Consider the following 20,588-nt stretch of genomic DNA (forward strand, 5'->3'; position numbering starts at 1 on the left):
ATTATATATCCATCCATCTGCATGCTGTCTTTTCTGCTGCGACTTGCCTATCCGCAGCCAGCAGCCAGGCATGAAACAGCGAACACGGACAAAACACAAAACGGCCTGGCGGCGTGGTTGAACGCCGCGCGCGCCGTGAGTGGTGGTCGACTGATTGGTCAAGCAAGCTCGGCAGACTCGCCGAGTGGAGGACGAGGACGAGGAGAAGCGAGTTTGCAAACGAGTCGTCTGGCGTAAACCAAGAGACCAGAAGGCGGCATGATGCGTCTCTCTCCGGACTCAAGGGGGACGTCTCAGTCAGTGACGAGAGCATCCCCCAGTCACTCCCGCGGGACCCAAGGGAGAGCAGAGAGAGCAACTTGCGCCATCGTCCACGAAGATGGACCAGAGACACGCACCATATGGTCTGGCCCAAGGAACGGTTCGAGGCAACTGAACTTGACAGAGGCGAGAGGCGGCGAAGACACTCGGCCGGCGATCCCCAAAAAACGACGCTTCTTGTATTTCGTTAAGAACCAGACATAAGGAATTGACTGCGTGGCTCCAAGAGCTGGATAATGAATGCATTCCAGTACTTTTGGAGACTGACACACCGAGACGGGTTTGGGAATGGGTGCTGATTGTCCGGGAATATGGGAAAAGATGCAGAAATGGAACAGTGGACCATGTGCGTGCGAAAAACATGTTTGACACTGTTTTTGCCCAAACCGAAGAGCACGCGAAATGTCTCTTGGGCGAGGCGCTCCGGGGAAGTGGAGGTTGCAATCCCCAGAATACACCTTGACACAGTGGATGACGAGGGAGCAGTGCTTCATGTCAGCACTCAGCCGAGATCCAACATAGCTGTACGGAGTATCCGTACACTGCCAGTATACATTGATGTTGTAAATTGGGTGGCGAGATGATGTAGCATGCTCCCCCCGTCAGTGCCATCGCGTACCTGGAAATCAGTTTAGGAATGCCGGCTCAAGTTCGAACCCCCCGGCGATCTTCGGGTCACTTGATCACTGATCATTAGCCGGCCATGAGTACGGAGTACCGTCAAGATGATCCGCGTTCCTGACCCGAAGAAGCCACGGGCTGCTGCGTCGAGACTGCTATACACACCGGCATGTTCGGCTGGAGTCCACATGTACCCTGGCCTCTGCTAGATGGTACCTTGGCTTGATAGCATGAAGCACAGTAAAGCCTCGACGACAGAGCCGAAGGCACTCTGCACCTGATGGTGCAAGTACAAAAGTCTGAGGGTTCAGGCGGGGCTAACTCCATGCCCCAATCCAAATTCGGCCCAGGACATGCCAGCAAGCGAGGACGAAAAAAAGGCCCCATAGCCTTTTTATTTTTATTTTTTAGGGACGTTCGAAATTGGCAAGCCGATGATAGACAAGGCTGGTGTCAAATGACAGGGGGTTGTCGGCAAGATCCTAGTAAGAAGGCTAGATGGAGTTGGGGGGTTTCGAAAACTTTTTTCTTCTTTTTTTTCTTCGTCCCGGTCATCTTCCACGTTGCCATGTCCACTAAACACCATAATCCCTGCTTCCCCCCTCCCCCTCCCGGAACTTCAGGTCGTCGAGATGGCCGCTCAATCGGACAGACCGTCTGGCCCAAGATGGGGGTCCAAGACAGGCTCGAAATGGGTGCGACGGCGGGTGGCGTAAGCGACAAATGAAGGAGGCCCGAATGCTGACATCAAGTTGGTAAATGTGGCTCGAAGGAAACCAAGGGTCTTCGATGCGCTTGTATCAAAGCTGAGCTGGCGTGCGTGCGCCTGAGGTGCTTCCGCATCTTTCGCTTTGAAGCCTGGCGCAGGGTTTTGCCTCTGTTTCTCCCTGCTCGGGTATGCATCGGATGGTCCAGACAAAATCGATGATGATGCCGGGAGTCGGGCAACGTCAGTCGATATCGGCTGTGGACCATTGGCCGAGCCGCCGGTGTTGATGTAATTAGCAGTCGGCGCGCAGTGACTTAAGACCGCATTGAATGTCAGTAAGCGCGTGTCTTGGATGTTCGCCGCCTTCCCAATGTCCTTCCTCCCTCTCCCCGGTGTGTTCATACAACTATGTTGTGCGCACTACGGCAAGGAGGCGACGATCTAAGGGCTCCAGCTCCTACTCCTGCGCATGCGCCTGCGCCTGTCGGCAAGACAGAGGCTGGCAGGTAAGGCGAGGAGAGCAAGCGCAGACGGGCAACATGGAAGGAAGGGGCGTGTGTTGGAAACAGTCGCTTCCAGCTGTCCCACAATATCGCCGCGTCGATATGGATGGAGGTGGGGGGGGTGTACTTCGGTCAAGGGTGCCCCACACGATGAGCTGCGCATGACCGGAACCTTTCCCCGGTCGACCGCCTTGTCACTCGACGCTGCAGATTGGCGTACCGTGGACTTGGGCATTGCGGGGCAGCCAGTACCTCGCTAACAATTTTTCTTTCACAGCCTCTTGTTTCCAGGAGACTACGGGCAACGGCGAATGGAGCAACAACAAACAGCAGACGGCCGCGATACTAATCGTCGTCGCTTCCAGGAGGGCGAGCTCGCCTCGCACCCTTGTCTTCGTCGAGAAGGCAAGCGCCATGTAGCACCCCCCCCCCCCCCCCCCCCCCCCCCCATCTGCTCTACAACAACACTGCGTGCCGATTGTGCTATGTAGGCAGTTCAACACAGTCAAGTATTCGCAGCTTCAATGCACCTGCAATCTTGGCTTTTTGTAGGTAGTATTTTACAAGTTTGGGATACCGGGATAGGCTTCTCACGACGACTCCACCCGAGACCTCGTGGCTACTGACCGGGAGTTTGACAGGTTCCGCCTCGGTTCCTCTCGTCAAGTTACGCAGTAGTCTATACCTCCGCCTTCGCCGAGCTTCATTGAGCCTAAGAAATACCAGGGGGGAGGACCAAGCCAAGCGGTGGCGTCATCTTTGGCGGTGATACCTGCGCCATGCCACTGTTGCTGCTGGCGTCACACATCGGCGTCACCTATCGGCCTCCCATTATCAATTTTTATTCTTATTTTTTTGTTTTTTACTTCGAGGGATGCAATCTTACTGCTGTTGTATCTCGATGCCCTCCCTGGACATGGTGCGTGTGCCGATGGTCCATCCATCCCGCACTCCACCCCTTTTCCACCCCAACGGTTCTACCGTAGCCACTCAGCAGATCCGAACGAAGCTATCTTCTGTGCTAACTAGTAGTAGCTAGCTTCAGTCCCTCATGCTAGTCTCAAGATAGAAGGCGGTCAAGTCAGCAAGCCCCACTTGCCAGCCAGCCAGCCTATCTTGCCACTTTCAGACGCCTGCTTCTGCCAGCACGCCAGCCCCTTTCCAGCAGCCGCTATACCCCTTGCCGTTAGCTCGAAAATTAGCTTCGTTCGGATCTGCTGAGTGGCTACGGTAGCTTCAGGTTCTGCAGCGAGGGAAACGCAAAGACGTCTTGCGTTTTGATATGCGTTTTAACCTTGGTGGCGGTGCCGTCGACAGGCAAGCATGGCCTTCCCAGCTGATTGTACAGAGTATACCTACGCTTTTCGCCCAGCTCGTCAACTTGCCGCTCTACTATTCCAGATTCGTCAAGTCCAGGCCGCCGATAGGGATTCCCGTGCCGTCACTATCAGACGACTGTTGTGCTCGATGGCAAAAGAGGCACGAGCCTCAAGCCTCACCTTCCGGATGTGTCAGAATCGATCGGCATTCTGTTGAGGACAGTGTACGTCGAGTCCCCGCGATAGCTGCTCAAGAGTCCAAGACGCCAATCACGCAAGGTACACAGCTGGTTTGGAGCATCTGGGAGACACAACAAAGTCAAGCATCACGGTGGGCTTTGGCAAACGTTAAGCACATTCATCAATCATCGGAAACTTGGATGCTGCTGCATCGATGGAACCTAGCTCGACCTCCAGGTTCCCCCCGCCCAGCCAGGCAATCCCCTTTCCCCTCTCTCTTTAAGTTACCCGAGTCGGGCCCGACTTGTATTGTATCTGGCGAGTGGTGTTCTCATCGACGGTCTCATCCGGGCGGCCGTTATCACAGCCGATGCTCTTGTCGGCTCAACTCAACTCTTTCCCCGCCTGTCGTCGAGCCTCTCGGAGGAGTCGCAGTTACACAAGCGCACGCACACCAATAGACAAGACCACATGTAGGAAGGGAACTGCAACTAATCACTAGTTGCGCAACATCGAACGCACCACTGCAACGCACTTATCTCGGTATCCTGGTCACCGTGGAAAAGAGAAAAACAAAGCGCCTGCTGCTGGGCATTCCGCCAGGTGCGGACTGAGATACTTGGTGCGCATATAGTGTGCTTACGTTTCGCCCCTCGGTGCTGCAGTGGCCGTCAGCACAGGCAGGGCAGGCCAGAGTCTTTGCCAGCAAGATCAACCCTTGAACAGACCGAGACTTCAGGTAACCAACGCCAAAGGTCGACAATATATGGTTCGATATGCGCATCTTCGATCCCCAGAAAGACAACTGCCGTTGCTCGCGGCCTGTCGATCGATATCGATTCCGAGATGTTGTGTTAGACGAGTCCTGGCTTTGCGTGATGACGGCCTTAGTATGCAGATAGGATCCCGCAAACGACCATTCACAGGCCAAGTCGGTTTCCCCAGTTTTTGCTTCCCCTCAAAGTGTGCACCCATGTGCTTTGTAGGCGGCAAGTATGTCTCGGCCTATGCCCATCGTCAATTGCTAAAATACGGGCACGCATGGACGAACACTCTGGGGTATACGCAAAGCTAACTTGGTCGGTGCCCATTGTCACTTCCTCCCCCCCCCGAGTCCAGGAGAGGCATGCCATGCAAGCAGGGCGCCAGCTGGTAGCAAGCTACGGGCACGGCGCGGGGGAGGGGGACGAGGTGAGCATAGCTGTTGCAGGCAATGCCACAGACAGATGAGAGGGCCAATGGGGTAACGTGGCTGACTTGGCCCTTTTTGGCCTTGTCCCATTCCGAATCCAAGGCGAGCTTGGCCCATGTTAGGTTAGGTTCAGAGAGGTGTCTCATGAAACCCCGTAGGCTATTCTTATCGTGTCATCTCGCGTATCACTGTCGCAGCCCTCAAGGCTTCGTCGACGAATGCATTTTGACGTGTTCGGAGTCTGAATACGGCAACGGGCGAATGGGAAGGGAACCGTTCCAATACAGTTGGCAGCACTGGTCCCTGGTTTCCTCTAACGGGACGAGACGGAGGGGGGCGGCTGGGGCTCCACGGGGGAAGATAGGGAATTGAGTTGACCTGCTTGGCTCTCTGGGGAAACGAGATCCCCCGTGGGCCAGCAAGGCCTCCAATTAAACCTACGCCGTGTAACAGCGGCTCCAAGCGTCCGTCCGACATCCAGGCAGAATTTGCATGCTCAGGTCATCCCGCATACCGCCTACCCGACGTGGATGCGTTCTCTTCGATACCTAGTGAAACGAGGAGAGAGCCCAGTGGCTGGCTGGCTGGTTGCTGAAGGTCCAGGAGGTCCACGTCTGGCCGTTGGTGTTGTGCGACGCGGCGGTGCGACTCGGCGCCGCCCCCCCTTCCCCCCCTCACCGAAAAGGGAGGGCTAGGAGGAAGCGTCCGGGGCTCGGCGGCGGCGAGTCGCCGCACTTCCTCGTTGTACTACCCTCTCCGTCCGACTTCACCACCGAGGGGGTGATCCTAGTCCAGGAATCGTGCGACTTTCGGGAAGCGGCATTTGCCTTGACCTCGAGTACTACACTTTGTGATCAGTGTAATGTCCGTGACACCTAGGGCCGAGGAAGCAGGTCCCAGTCCCCAGCAGCAACAGCAGCAACAGCAGCAGCAGCAGCAGCAGCAGCAGCATGGTGGATCCTCGCACGGCAGGAAAGGGAAGGGAAGTGAAGGCCACGAGATTCGCCTCCTTCCCCCCAGCACCCCCGCCACTCTCTCCTTCTCACAGTGTCTCGCTCGACAGGATCGGGGGTGCTTTAATTCCGGAGATGGAAAACCACCCACCGTACTGCCGTTCAACGAACTGAAGGGGGAGGAGGGGTTGACCCATGGTGTTGTATGGCATGGGAAGGGGCGGAAGCGAAGGAAAGCGTTTGAACCGCTCTTTCCCCAACGAACCAACGCCCGCCGGGTTTGTCCTGCGGGTTGCTGCCTGTGCTTTGCTGTGCTGTGTGTTATGCTACTACTCTGTTGTTGTATTGTGCCGCGTTGTCCTGTGCTGAGGAGGGAGGGAGGGCAGGAAAGGACGACGGTCACGGGATAAGCAGGGACGCTGCTTGCTTGCATGGCATGGCTGCTGTGACGGTAGAGCAGGTCTAGACCGCGCCCTTGCCGTCCAAGCAAGTATACGGAACGCCAGGCACCTACCAAGATGGGTAATTAGGTATGGTGTGGAAGGTACCTCCCTAGGCAAGAAGGAAGGAAGGTACCTGCCGCGCCAGGTCGGGAGTGCGGAATGCATTGAAAACTGCCATCTGCACTCAAAGCCAATGCACCATCCGGCAACCAAACGTTCGTACCGTACTGTACACTTTGCTGTCATCTTCATCTTCGCCCCTCCCTCCCTCCCTCCACAGATCCGATATACACTACGTCCACGCCCGACCCGGTTTCGTCCGACCCTCGTCCTCTCCAGTTTTCCATCTTCTCCGGTTTCTTCCTCCGCCATCTGAAGCATTCCCATATCCCAGACTCGGGCCATAGCCCGTCCAGTCGCACACAAACCTTTGCCGTAAGGCGGTTGCTTGTCGCGCATCAAACTCACAGAGGAAGCAACCGCAACCGTACGAATGCTACCTACACGGCTTCACGGCAGTCGGGAATTGAGAATCCCCTGTCGTCAATGGTCTTGTCTGGTCGCCCATCCTGCCGAGGCCTGCTCCGCCAAGCAGTACCATGTCTTCTCCGCCTTCGCAGGCCACTTCCAGCCGTCCAATCGATGCCGCATGTTCCAAACCGTGCCTCGCCCATGGCCTTCCCGGCTTCTGAAATGATCAAGCACCATAGGGGGGGCACGGTTCACGGCGTCCCGTCCGGCGCGGCAGTCCGCCTACTTGTAACGCAACGCCCATCTCTCCCCTTCCCTGCTAGTTACTTAATGCTTGAGGGCACACGGGATGCGAAGGCAGAACCGACGTCGGCCTTGTCGTGCACCGTGCCGGCCGCAACCTCTGCGGACAGCTCGCTATCAAGGGCCGTGCGACCTCGCAAAGCCAACTCGGCTGCTTTGCATTACGTGACCCGTACGTTGACTAGTCAGCCAGCCCGGCGGTCATCCCGCATATTTGGCGCATGCTCGACCAGTCCCTCCGACATCCAAAACGGCGCCATAATCTCGCTCTGTCACCACACCAGCCCCGCCTCGGAGCCGTGACAGCCAGCGCCACGCCTTCCAAGCCATGCACTCCTTCCCTTGCAGCTGGACCCAACCCAGGTCACACTGTCAGCGTCCGACATGTTGTTGTATCCAAGGTGGCGGCGGTGGCGGGAAGCCAGGAGGACACCCTGAAGCCCTGTCCTTGGTACCGGCGAGGAGCATCCGCCACTCTGGGCTTATCTATCGGCTGGCATGCATGCATAACACCAACTTTGTCGAGAGTCAGTCGGCCGTTTTGATCCACGACATCAAACGTATGGCGACTGGGCGGCAGGATTCGGCGACAAGATAAGGACGAAAACAACGGCCGCAACGAGATGCTGGGGCCGGCAACCAACAAACTGTTACCTTTTTTAGATGTTGCCTTTTTTTAGCCGCTGCCTCTGTTTCCTGGGGCCTGCCAGCCATCTTGGACAATCCAACGACTGATGCCATACGACTGTCAGCCATATTTCGCACGACACATGTCTCAGCGCTGCCCGCCTGCTTGGGCTTTAAACCCTGCCGCTGATCTCCTGGCCCAAGGGCACGGGCTTTGAGCATATCTCACGTTAGTCAGTCGCCAGCAAAATGGGCCCAGAGAGGAAAGGCCGGGTGCGCACAATTTCCCACCTTGGCATCGTCCGGAGCGCCGTAAACTACGCCGTCGCTCCAAGTCTCCCGCCACCGGTCCGGGCGCGGCCGTCGTACGGTGCGCATTGGGCAGAGAATCGAACCCGGTTTCCCACCGCTGCGCCGCCCTGGCAGCTAGGTTCACCTCGTCAAAACCTTCTCTTAGCGTGTGACATGCCGGAATCAGGACCCTGATCCAACCCGGTCAAGCTACCACTGCTGCGATGCATCAGCCTGGTTCGGTAGACTTGAGTCACTGAAGAGTCCTAAGTTCGTCCGAGCACTAGGCTACTGACTGTTGCATGGACTCTGTCAGGGTAATGAATTACTTCGTGGTGACGGTGCGCCCCCGCACAGCCAATTGATATGTTTTTGCGGCTCCCGTCACACGAAGAACCTCACTGGGCAGGTGTCTTTGAAAGAGCGCCTTGGCATATCTGGATCAGGCAATGACTGCGACGCTGAGCCTGTCGCGATATTGATTACGGTGCCTCAGTCGCACACAATGCCCGACATGCTGGGCAAGAGGCAGACTTGAAGATATGCCCGAAATTAAGTTACGCCAAGCAGCACGCGCACACACGAATCAGTATGATCAAGAAGACGCCGTTGGTTTCTTGTCCTGCCGCGATTGTCCAACCGGATCGTATGAAGACAACACTGCTGCAGACGATGCGCCCGCTGTCGCGTCACATCTCCATCACCCTACTTTGCCTATGGGCTTATCAAGACGTCACACCGGATGCGCTCGTGTGGAATCAAAGAAACTCCGGAGGGTGTGAGCACGGTAGCCAAGTTTGGGAGAAACCCAGTCTGCCCGCGACTTGGGCGACATGCACCTCTTCGCTAACCACTGCATTTCGTCAGCCACGGTGGCTCTCATAAGGTCGCCAAGGCCCATATCCTGGAGATCGCAGGTCTTCCATATTGTGACTCGTCACATTATCAAGTTGACAACCTGCCAGATGCTACCCACGACGCATAGGACCCTAGTCACCACCACAGGGGTGCCGGACGCGCGACGATCCCCATTTCTTCGAATGAGAGCCTGTCGCGTTCAAAATTGACGAATCTGCAACGGGGGGTCCTGTCAGTGTGTGTGGAATGCCCCCCACTCTCACGCTGCCTCCTTCGTCTGCCCAGCGACAGTGAAGCGTCCAATGAAGGCCCATAGGCACCGACGATGGCGGTTTGGTTGCCGCTGAACACGAGCAGGAACGCCACTGTTTTTGCGCCCCATCAGCTCATTTACACAGTCGACGGCGCAGTAACATATCTCGATATGTGGGCCCCCGGTGATGGGGTCCGTTTCCACTCTTGTTCTCTCGATCTCTTTCGTACAGCGTTTAACGTGCACCTGGAAACCGCACGACAGCGTGCTGTGAAATCTGCAAACAACCATATCAGGCAGCTCGATAGGGAAGCTCGGCGATCCTCGGCTGTTTACGCGGCCAAGTGGATATATCGAGTCACCTTCAAGCCCTCATTGTCTCGTTCGTTTTCAGCAACACGACTGGGACAATACCAAGCTAGGCGCCGCAGCCTTGCGGTAACTCCGTCCGCATACATGTGTTGCAAAACGGAGTCCCGAGACAAGCGAGGGATAATCTACCCACCGCGTTATCACGACGATCTTGAATCTTCCGAGGCAAGCCACCGTTCGAGACAATGGGGCAATCAGGTAACAGCCTTGTCCAACTTCCACACCCAACTCTACAAGACACGACGCCCTTACCCATGCGCTCCGACGGAGCATGTTTGCTTCGGCGTCGTGACAAGCGACATGCCTGGTCTTTCTTCGGCACACGCCGCGTCGGCAGACAGTGCGCTCACCTTGGAGAACCTCGACGCTCCGATTGTTGGAAATACATACGGATACAGCACGCGTCCCTACACCTCGACACAACGCTGCAGATCTGGGCCGCCGGGTCCCTTCGGGTCGCCTTGAGTATGGGGCCGATCTGCATTCCCGCCCTTCCCCGGTCGTGGCCTGCAAGTCGACGCCCCCCTCCCTGCCCCAATTTGGCAATCCATATCACAGACCACAAAGTGTTTGGTGGGCACCTCTTGAACCAAGCTGCCGCCTTACCTCTCCTGACGACGGCCGAGCCCTGTGCCGCACATCCGAACAATGAGTGCGGTGTCACTGCTCAGGACTGGGCCATGAGACGAAACGGGAGGAACCGGGCCTCCTCTGTCATCAAAGTTATCTATAGTGTATGCCCTCGACAAAGGCAGATCACTGCGTCGACTTCATCTACACGTCACGACATCGAAATCCAAATGCCCTTTGCAGTCCGGGTCCGGGGTCAGCCTGTCTTTGACCTATCACTCCATGTTGCCTGCTGCCGGCCGTGCCGGCCGAGAGGCATTGCAAGGGCTGTCTGGCATATCAGTGGAACAGCGGGCCACAATCCAAACAAAAGTATGCCGCTTAGTCGGGGCTCATCACTGCTGGCCAACATCGTATGATGGTAGAGACATCGGGGATGACCCCCACAGGCAGCACAAAGGTGTGCTGCCAAGAGCGGCGGGCTTGGATGCCGCTGGCCCGAACGAGGGCTCGGAAACCAAAGCTCGATTCAGACGGAGCAATACACGCTTTCGCACGGGATAAGAGCCGAGTGGCAGCCGGAGGTGCGCCTTGGAGCTGACGGCCCAACGGAGGGCCAACACAGCCGACTTTTTCTGTTGTTTGTGCAGTGCGGGCTCGGTCAGTGTCAACTATCAAATAACACTGCTGAACCACGTACGTACGTACGTACGTACATCTGAGCTCGGCCGGAATGCTAAAAATGCTTTCCCCGCCTCCCAGCTTTGATCGGCTGTGAGCTGGAACCGGGCAGCTCAAACCTGGAACTTCACCCCTCGGGCTGTGCGCCGTATTCGCACGCCGATCCGCTTCCCCGTCATGCCCATCTCAATTTGTCCCCTCCCCGACAGTCAATCGCACGCCCCAAGCAGAGTCCGAGCGAGCCCGATCGATGAAGCGTCTCCCCCTCCTCCCCGAAGTTGGGGTACGCGTTTGAATCGTATAGTTTATTGGGGTCCGTAAGTTAAGAGGCCAGCGGTAGCAGGGCCTTCCCTGTGTTGGGTTTGCGGGGAGGGCGCGGTTTGACGAGCATGTAGTTTAAACCGCTCTGCCACGTTCGAACAAGAAGGTTTGTATAACGCGATGAACAAAACAAACTCCCGTGCGAGCTGCGGAGCGCGGGGGAAAGTATCGCCCACTGAGATTCGATGAGACTCGTCTCTCCTCAGGCTGCAGAGGTACGAGTGAGTTACGAAACCTTGTGCATGTTGAGCCTCTCTGCGGGTGTGATAGTTTACAGGGACGCGGGGGAAGATGTGTTGTCTCACCAAACAGGCCGTTCGCGATGCTCCTGAAGGGGCAGCGCATACATGGATAAATAAGGCCTACCGGCGGGCGGGTGCCTGGACTAGAGTTCAGCCCGGAAGACCGCAGCGACGGCTCTCCTGTCCGGGGGGATCTGAACGATGATCGATACAGAGGCCGTTTGCCCGACTACAGGGCTCATTAGCACGTCTGCTACGATCAGAACCTTGGGGGGGGCTGCAGGTGCCTGTCGCATCACGGGGCCTGCCAAGATGCTGCTGTCCCTCCCACCGGCAGTAGCTGCCAAACATCCGCACCGACAAAGACGGGACTGTCATTGGAGAGAGCAGCTTCGAAACGAGGGTTCCCAGATCAAAGCCTTGGACGATGCCCAGACATCCGGTGATTGCAAAACAGAGTTTCCCGCTAACTCACTCATTCCGGGGAAGGCGGGGAGAGGAGCCCTTTCGAAGTCTGTTTTTTTTTTTTTAATCCCCCGTCTACTACTGTGTGTTATCTCTCCTGTCTCTACCGGGGTAAGCCAGGCATGAATGGGCGGCCGGAAGGCCGGGAGGCCGGGAGCTCTAGGGGGGGAGGGGACCCTTCGACAGCACCAGATATAGAGAGGGTGTGTATAAACCGCGTTACGGTCTAGACCACGTCTCAGGCGAAGACCTGCCATCGTCTAATGCGATAGCTTTTTTTGTTACTAAAATCCGCAACGCCGACGACCGCGGCAAGGGCCATTGCGGCTGCAACGGACGACGAGTAGCGCTTACACCGGGGAAGCGGGTGAGGGGTGCCGGAGGGAAAAGGGGTGGGAAGACACCACCAGGCGCGGGCTTGAAAACGGGACATCATCTGATTCTCTCTCTGTATCTCTGTATCTCTCCCTCCCCGAGCCTTTCACTCGCTCTCGTTTCCATCGTCCCGTCGTCGACAGTCAGGCGCGTGTCGCCGAGGAACGCAGCGGGGGGGGGGGAGAGGGAAAGAGTGCACGTAGTGTTTTGTCTGCTCGCTCACGCTCGGGCGCGCGCGGGCGCGCGCGGTCAGCGGAGCATGTATTCGTGGGTAGGCGAGCAGGCGCTGGTTTTGGTCGTTTACGCGACGGGGGTCTAGAACGTACGTCCAACAACACCACCCCCCACTACTAAACCCATCTCCCACCACCGCCGTAGATCGGGAGGGGTTCCGCAATGTGGACGACGCAAGGAGAGAGGCGGATGTAGTGTATAGGCGGGAGGCGGAGACAAAGCTGGAGGGAGGGGTAGGCGGACATTATCGGGCGAAAAAGCCCACCCCAAAAGATACATGTACGGAGTATATACATATCAAACACACACACACACACACACACACACACACAAAGGTCAAGAAACAGACTCCCCGGTGCGATGCTGGGCCGATGTCAGCTGTGTCAGCGACAGGACTATTTCTCGAGGGCGAGTGAGGGAGAAGAAGTGAGTAAAAACCTCTGTTGAGTTCCTAACGTGTGTGTGAGTGTGCGCGTACGCGCGTCCAAGCGGAAGGTTTGGTCCCCCCCCTTCCCCGGCTCTCCTTTTTTTAGTGCTAGATATACGTTTGCTGGGTGGGTTGGGATGGGATGGATGAGGCGCGTGTGTGTGTGTGTGTGAGTGAGTGTGTGTGTGAGTATGAATAAGTGAGTGAGTGAGTCCGAAGTGAGCTGAGTGGGATGCTTGGCGGGGGGGTTGGTTCCTGGCCGCGACAACGACGATAACGATGTGAGCTGTGGGGGCGGCGAGAACGGCATATGCCCGCAAACACACACACACACACCCTCTCTCTCTCTATCTCTCTATCTCTGTGTTGCCGAAGCCTCGCTTGCGTTCCGTAGTGCGTTTGGCGAAGGGGGGTGCGTTTGGCGAAGGGGGGTGCGTTCCGGTGACAAAAAAAAAAAAGACGGCCGCTTTTCCTTACCACTAACCAACCGTATGGCAACCGGCCATCATTCTCGGTCGACCCAGGCGAGTGGGCGGAGGAGATTGTGGTGGTGGGAATAATAGTCGCGGGCCCGAAGCCATTTCCTATCGCGTATTTTTGCTCCGTGTAGCACGCAATAACCCCCCCTCCCCCCCTCCCCCCCGTCTTCCGGGTAGGGTCGTGGCCCTTTTGGGGGGGGGAGAGTTCGGTTGGCTCGGTGGCTGTAAGCTATACCTAGCCACCTTCGGGCCTACGGACACCAAGTGGCCCTCCGTTTGCGGAGCCTCCGTCCCTCCCTCCTACCCTCTTCGTACGGGGGCTGGGCCAGAATAACGGAGTTTTGCGCGGCGGTACGGCGGCCGAACTAAGGACGCGTATAGGTATGCCCCCCGTTATATACCTCGGGGGAGGGGGGGGGGGCGTGGAGTGGAGGCGTTCGTGGCGTCCTTTCTTTTCTTTTTCCCATTTCTGCATGTCATGGGAGCATGGCATGGGCACGGCATGGCGATGGCATGGCTTGCGGCCGAGGTTGTTCGCCGCGAACATTTAAACGTGGGTACGGTGTATGTCGGTGGCTTTTTTCTTCTTCTTTCTTTTTTTTGCTACTCCTCTTTCGCTGTGAATTTTACATTTATTTTAATCCCCCCCGGCCCTTACTAGAGCGAGTTCGCCTATGCTGTCATCTTCCCCTCCACGAGCACGGCCCGTTGGTTACACCACGCCCCCCCTCCCTCCCTTGCGCTGGAAACGAAGAAAAAGAAAGGATTGGGCGGCGGGGTTGGAATGACGAAAGAAAAGCCACTTGTACGTGGAGATGAAAACAAATAGAAATAAGTAGAACTAACCAATACCTACGGAACTCGGCGTGGATACACATCCAAGGGAAAATGCGTGGCTGAACGATGAAAACAAATGAGGGCCCGTCTCCCTTTTTTTCTTCTTCTTTTTTTCTCCCTCTCTCTTAGACTCGCATCTCGTGTATCTCGATGCCGGCCAGCCGATGTTGATTTAGTCGTCCCCCCTTGTTTCCTCGTTGAGAAGTGACGAAGACGGCGACGGCCTTCCCCCCCCTGTTTTGGCGTCCACCTGAAAAGGAGGCTTGAGGTGGTTTCCTTGGGCACGTCAGAGCTGTCCTTGGCGTTGGCGATGGCGGCATCTAGAAGACTCGACCAGGCCACGTCTTGCACGTGTGATCACCGCCCAGGACGACTGATCTACGCCTATTGCGTTATAGTACCTTGAAGGGGAGGGCGCCCCAAGGTACTAGCAATACAAGGCGTTCCCTCTTGACGTGAGAGGAGAGCGTCCTAATACACTGAAGGAGAGGGACGGCGTGCAAGGTTGCCGTCGAAATGCTCGCTAGGGGGGTGGTTAAGTGTCCGGGGGCTCCCCCGCACACACCCTCCGGGATACCTAATCGATCGATGCTGGGATACGAGAGGCTCTTCGTCTCTCTCCCTCCCTGCTTCTCCATACCACGTATCTCTCTTCCGGGTCGTGGAGCCTAGTGGGCTGTCTCCCAACGCCACTGCGTTTGGATAATCAACCGCAACCCGGACGGGTGTGATATCAAAAATGCCCCCCCTTTCAGCAGCCCTGATGGGTTCGGCCGTCTACGCAAACCGCACTGCACTGCGTCTGACGTACCCTTCCGGGAACCCGCCTTGCCTGCTGCAGCGGGAGAGGGGGGGTGAGGGTGGCTTGCATGGCCCAACAGGTCCTTATTGCTGTTCTTGATTTGAGGGAGGGGAAGGGAGGTTTCTTGGATCATCATCATTTGGGTTCCCGAGATACCTCCCGTCACTGATACGTCGCTTACCTATACATGATGCCGGGCGTGTATCCAAACCCCCCTTTCCCTTCCTTACCCTGCCCGCTTTCGCGATACCAACGTGACGGCGCCGGCGGCCGTCGATGTCGCAGGCGTCCCAGCGTGCGCGTATTCGTGTGAACCTTGATAACGACAGGTGCTGCGTGCGTGGTGTGTCGTACAGTGTCCCGTCACGTTGGACAGAGATACCTATGGCGATGCATGACACGGCATGGCACAGCAGAGCAAGAGCCGGCGAGCAGCCGCGAGACGCCTGCTGCTGAGGGTCCGCGTCGGGGGGGTCTCGTTTGAGGCTGCTCCCTCGCGCTTCGCTGGCTGGGCGTTACGGGGCTGTGCGACGTTCGTCGCCGCCATGTCGGCACACAGAACGTGCAGCAGCAGCAGCAGCAGCAGGTGCGCGCGTTTTGCCATGGCTATCTTCATGGCCCTGGCCGAACGCTTCTGCCCGGGCCTCAGCTTCCATTTGCCATCTCCATGTTACCGTATCTTCCATCCAGGTCTCCCATTACCACCCCATACCTATCCATGTTCATGCGAACATATACAACATCAGGGGGCCCGCCGGGTGCAACCTGCTTCGCAGAGAGGCGTTGTGGCGAGAAATTCTACGGTTGGATGGACGGAGGGTGTGCATGGTCCGAAGAGACGCGAATGGGCGAGGGCGAGAGCGGATACCGGGGGAGGGGGAAGCCCTTGGCGATCAATGACTACATGCTCATGTCGACGACAAGAATCTTGAAACGGGGGACAACAGGCGTCAGCTCTCCTAGCGGTAGGTTATATGCAGCCCAAGAGTGGTTCCCCCGAGACGGAGGGAGGCTGACAGGGCATCGGCGGCGGCGGCGGTGGTAGCGAAGCTGGGCGCGGATCTGCTGCTGCCGTGACGGGGATCTGACGGGTGGGTTGAGCCCACCGGCATGGTGTACGTACATATGGAAAACGGATGAAATGCACGGCATGGCGAAGTGTGCTTGGGTTCGGTGGACTGGCGGGAATGACCGAACTCGCGCGTCGATGTGGACGACGGAAGGGGGACCTTGTAATTCCCGGGTCGATCGAAACGCCTCCTCCTCCCCTCCCCTACCGCATTATGAATGGCTGCGCGATTGAACCAACCATGAGCTTGGCGGACGAGACCTCCCAACCTAACGATGGGGCGAGGAGGAGCTTCGGGTTGTCGAAGATTCGACAAGAGATACAGACACGCGTACCCGCATACGGGTCTGACAGGCTAGAGTGTGTGTGTGTGTGTATCTGAAGTGGTGGATAGCGGAGAGCGGGGCAAGAGTCCGTCAATGGGAGCATATTGGAGGTTGGCCCTGCGTTCCAGGCCCTCTCCGGCCCCACTCGGCTGGGGCAAGCCCCGTCATCGTCTGCATGTCATGGTGCAGCACCGCGGCGGCTGGGAGAGTACATTCATGGGCGACACGGTTTCGTGTGTGCATCGAGCAGGCACACCGAGCATCCGATATGAAGAAGTGTGGGCGATACGGGGGCGGGGAACTGGGGGTGCAGCAACAACACTCGACTGGGCGGCTGGGCGCCGCGGACGGGGTCGCACGGCGTCAGGGAGATGGAGGCTCGGCCTGGACGACGACGCGCCAGTCCCTGGATTGGGTGAGCGGGTTGGTATCACATGTTGCATACTTTGTGGATGCTTTAGATCTGCCAGCGTTCAGCGCCACCACCGAATCCACCCATGGGCGTCTTGAAGACGAGATAGCCGCATATGCAGACGTAAGATGCAAGAGGTGCTATTTGCATATATATGTCGAAGCAGTTATAGAATACGCCATTGGGAGGAGCATCAGTTGGCTTGTTGGCCGGACCGCTGAGACGAGACGAGGGGGATCTGCTGCTTCTCCTACTCTTCTGGTTTATTCCTTTTGTCATACTTTGCAGCCGCTGCTGTCTCTGTACCTGACCGAAGCGGCCAGATGTCCGTCATGGGTCCATCAGGATGCCGTAGTAGGCTTATATCCGTTCCAACCAGCCCCGCCTCTGCGCAACGGCGCAACGCGCAGCCCCACTGTATACATTCGAGACTGGGAGAGTAAAATGAGCTCGGCGATCGTCTGTACACCGGCGGCAAACGCTCGCGAAGCGGAGCACGCTCTGGTCGGGACTGGGCGTGCCTACATCACGATCCGGGACGTAGTCCGTATATCACGAGCGGAACTGGGTTTGGCGACTTCGGCGTCACCAAAGCGGTGGTGTAACCAAAGGTGCATCTGCATCTCTATGCCCGTTCGTAGCTGCTCGGCCAGGCCATGTTCCGGAATGGCACTTCCGAAGATGGAACGGACCAAGCTCAGCTGTCCGCAGCGAAGGCCACTTCGGGCGGGATACGGAAGCTGGCGCAGTACATGCGTTTCTTGGGGGCCACGTCCCGAACGTTGTAGATGTCAACTTCTCCGTACTTGTCCGCGTCCCCGAGCTTGAGCCTGACGCCAATCTCGGCGTAGATGCGCTCGAGGATGTCGTTCAGGGGCACCTCGTCGTCGCTCTTGAGGGCGAAACAGTGAACGTGGACCATGGGGAGCTTGGCCGACGTGTACGGCTCAAAGAGCTTCTCGTGTCCACGATAGATGCCCTTGTAATGCTTTACAAACGTGTATGCGGAAGCAGGCAGGTTCATGACGAAGTGCGAGATCGTCGGCGGGATCGGGACGCGCTTCGGCTCGGGGGGCGGGTTTTGAGGCTTGCTCCTCGACTGCTTGGGCTTGATCACGGCGCCTTCTCCCCGCTTAGAGGCATCGTAGACTTGGTGCACGGCCTCCTGGATGAACTTGCGGCCGTCCATGTTGTACGGGCGGACGTATTGCGTAACCTAGCTTGTTAGATCGTACATCACCCTCGACCTCGTCCTGGACTCACCTTGTTCTTCTCGACAGCCGCACTGAGGTATTTGTAACTTTCCGGGTTCATGTCGTTGGCAAAGACGAAAACGCCTTTCCTTCCCGCAGGGACAGCAAATGGCCCGATGCCTGCCATAACATCCGCAACAACTTCGCCGGCCTTGAACTTGCTGATGAGTCTGGTGTGCTCCGGCTCCAGCTTGCTGTTCCAGTACACCTTGGAATAGTCGAACTGGAAGATGCAGTCGTTCTCCTTGACCTCAACATTCAGGTCGTGGGGTCCGCAGAGGACCTCGTACGCGAACGTCCTAAACACGGACTCGTGGCCGACATCGTCTATCTTGTTAATTACAGTGCGGATTTTGGGGTTCTTGTCCAGGATGACCTCAGCGATGATCTTCTTGTATGGGAGATACTGGTCCTTGAGGTTGAGGTGCGCTATGGCGGTCAGTGGAAATGGTCTCAAGAGAAGGCCAGACGTGACCTACCAACATGGCCAGCTGTGTTGAAGCCGACTGGAATCTCTACATGGAGCTCTTCAGGCAGCACAGAGGTCATAACATCAACTGTGACGACGGTCAGCATCCCCTACCCCGTTTTCAGGTCCTCAGGCTTACGGTAGCTCCAGTAGTCATAGTCGAGGTCCAACTCGTATGGTACGACGTCCAGGTCACCGGCCTTGACACCCTCTTGGAATACGGGCCCCCATGTCGTCGGCGCTGGGTGCAGTGTTAGTCGAAGGTCCGCGGCAAGTGACCGGCATCAGGGGAGCATACCATCAGCTTTCACATCGGGCCGCAGCAGGAGACACTTCAGCCCAGGAGCCTTGGGGTCGTTCCTGCAAGAGTCCAGACGGTCGAGGGTTAGTAGCTCTTTGGACTTCTCCAGCTGCTTGCGGTACTTGGAGATGTTACGGGGATCCTTGACCGTGGCGGCAGCAAGCTCCAGCTTCTTGGAGAAAAGCGACCGGTCCAGGATGGTGGCCGCGCGGGCGAGAGGAGCGCGCAAGTTGATCATATCAGAGTCTTGTTTCTGTTTTAGCCGTCAGAGTGGCGTTCACAAGCCCGTACGACAGTCGTGCAGGGGTCTTGACTTACCGCCATGTTGAAGAGTCGATGATCGGGCACAGTCATGGAGGGGCAAGGCTGAGGAAAAACTCCATTTAGCGCGGGGTCAGGGGTCCAAAACGTGGCGCAAGGACAAGGCTGCGCCACATCTGTCGGGTGGACGACCGTTGCGCTGGACTGGGCGCCACAGATCGACTTCGGAGCTTCTATGATGTCAGCGTCATTGATGATTGGCTGACAAGCATGTCCAAAGGGATGGGTGAGCTATACTGGTATTCGTACTCTCATCATGACACAAACTATGTTCGTGGGCGACAGAGCTGTTCTCGTTATTCATGCCTCCTATTCGCGGGCTTACTGAGAATGTAACTCAATAGTGCAATTGCTTCCGATCAGTTTAAGTTAGCCTTCACCAGTGGCGAGTGCTCAATGGTGCCCTAGCTTGTCCATCACTTACACAACGTGACAGACGCCAACCGTTCAAGATTTGAAACACGTCATGTCTACAAAACGAACTCTAGACGCGTTCTTCACGCCGACCGCGAAGAAGTCGCGTAAGGAAGATGAGTCGGCCGAGAATGTACGGGCAAACACCCTGCCCTCCCATCTGAGCTCGCGAAGGGCCACTAACATGGGCTCGTTCTTACACTAGATCGGACACTCTACCCATGCCAGCTATCCCATGGCGATCTCGGAGCTACCGTCTAGTATCAGCAAAGAGCTCTCATCGCTTCCAGCGCGTCCGGGAAGGGAGATCAATGACCAGCCAGATCTCGACCTGGTCTACTATGAACCATATATCCCCTTGTACCTGACCAATAAGCTCTTTGAGTTTCTGCGTGCCGAGTTGCCGTTCTATCGCGTCGAGTACGACATCAACAGGGGCGGGTACAAGACCCATATCCGGACGCCGAGGTACGCCGCCGCCATCTGTGACCATCAGTAGCATCTGCTGACGGACACACAGGTACACCACAGTCTTTGGCCTGGACGAGACAGCCCGGTTTGACGAGGACGGCTCGGTCGTGGATGCCAAGTCCGGCTTCAAGGTGGATGACAAGCGATACGAGCGGTACCCGCCCCGCCCGATCCCCAAGTGTCTCGATGACCTCCGTCGCTCGGCCGAGGCCGCGACGGACTGCAGGTTCAACTTTTGCCTCGTCAACTACTACGCCTCGGGCGCGGACAGCATCTCCTTTCACAGCGACGACGAGAGGTTCCTGGGCCCCGACCCGGCCATCGCCTCCTTTTCCCTCGGTGCGCGACGGGACTTCTTGATGAAACACAAGCCCGTGGCCCCAGATGACCAGAACCTGGACAGGCCGCAACCAAAACAGGTCAAGCTGCCCCTGGCCAGCGGCGACATGATTCTCATGCGCGGGCGCACGCAGTCCAACTGGCTGCATTCGATACCCAAGCGGACCGGAAAGAACGCGGAAGACGGCGGGCGGATCAACATCACGTTCAGACGGGCCATGGTGAAGGATGGAACTGAGAATTACTACAACTATAACGTTGGAACCGGGCCTGTCTATCGGTGGGACAAAACAATGCGGGAAATGCGGTTATCTTCCGCCAAAGACCAGCTCGAGGGAAAACCGTGAGACTCTGATAGGGTATA

General features: G+C 57.1%; 2 protein-coding genes across 2 annotated transcripts; one reads left to right on the top strand and one right to left on the bottom strand.

Moving 5' to 3' along the window:
• Positions 1 to 17,353: 17,353 nt before the first annotated feature.
• On the bottom strand, positions 17,354 to 19,003 carry GLRG_04549 (Met-10+ like-protein; the record flags this gene model as incomplete). Its single annotated transcript, XM_008095234.1, has 6 exons — positions 17,354 to 17,872; positions 17,920 to 18,338; positions 18,389 to 18,466; positions 18,518 to 18,619; positions 18,677 to 18,932; positions 18,998 to 19,003. 6 exons carry the CDS (start codon positions 19,001 to 19,003, stop codon positions 17,354 to 17,356), a joined length of 1,380 nt encoding a protein of 459 aa, XP_008093425.1.
• Positions 19,004 to 19,466: 463 nt separating this feature from the next.
• Positions 19,467 to 20,571, top strand: GLRG_04550 (2OG-Fe(II) oxygenase superfamily protein; the record flags this gene model as incomplete). The annotated part of the gene is made up of 3 exons (XM_008095235.1): positions 19,467 to 19,547; positions 19,620 to 19,882; positions 19,935 to 20,571. The coding sequence occupies 3 exons, from the start codon at positions 19,467 to 19,469 to the stop codon at positions 20,569 to 20,571; spliced, it is 981 nt and encodes a 326-aa protein (XP_008093426.1).
• Between the last annotated feature and the right edge of the window lie 17 nt (positions 20,572 to 20,588).

This window comes from Colletotrichum graminicola (genome assembly GCF_000149035.1).
Source record: "Colletotrichum graminicola M1.001 genomic scaffold supercont1.14, whole genome shotgun sequence".
Lineage (NCBI taxonomy): Eukaryota > Fungi > Ascomycota > Sordariomycetes > Glomerellales > Glomerellaceae > Colletotrichum > Colletotrichum graminicola.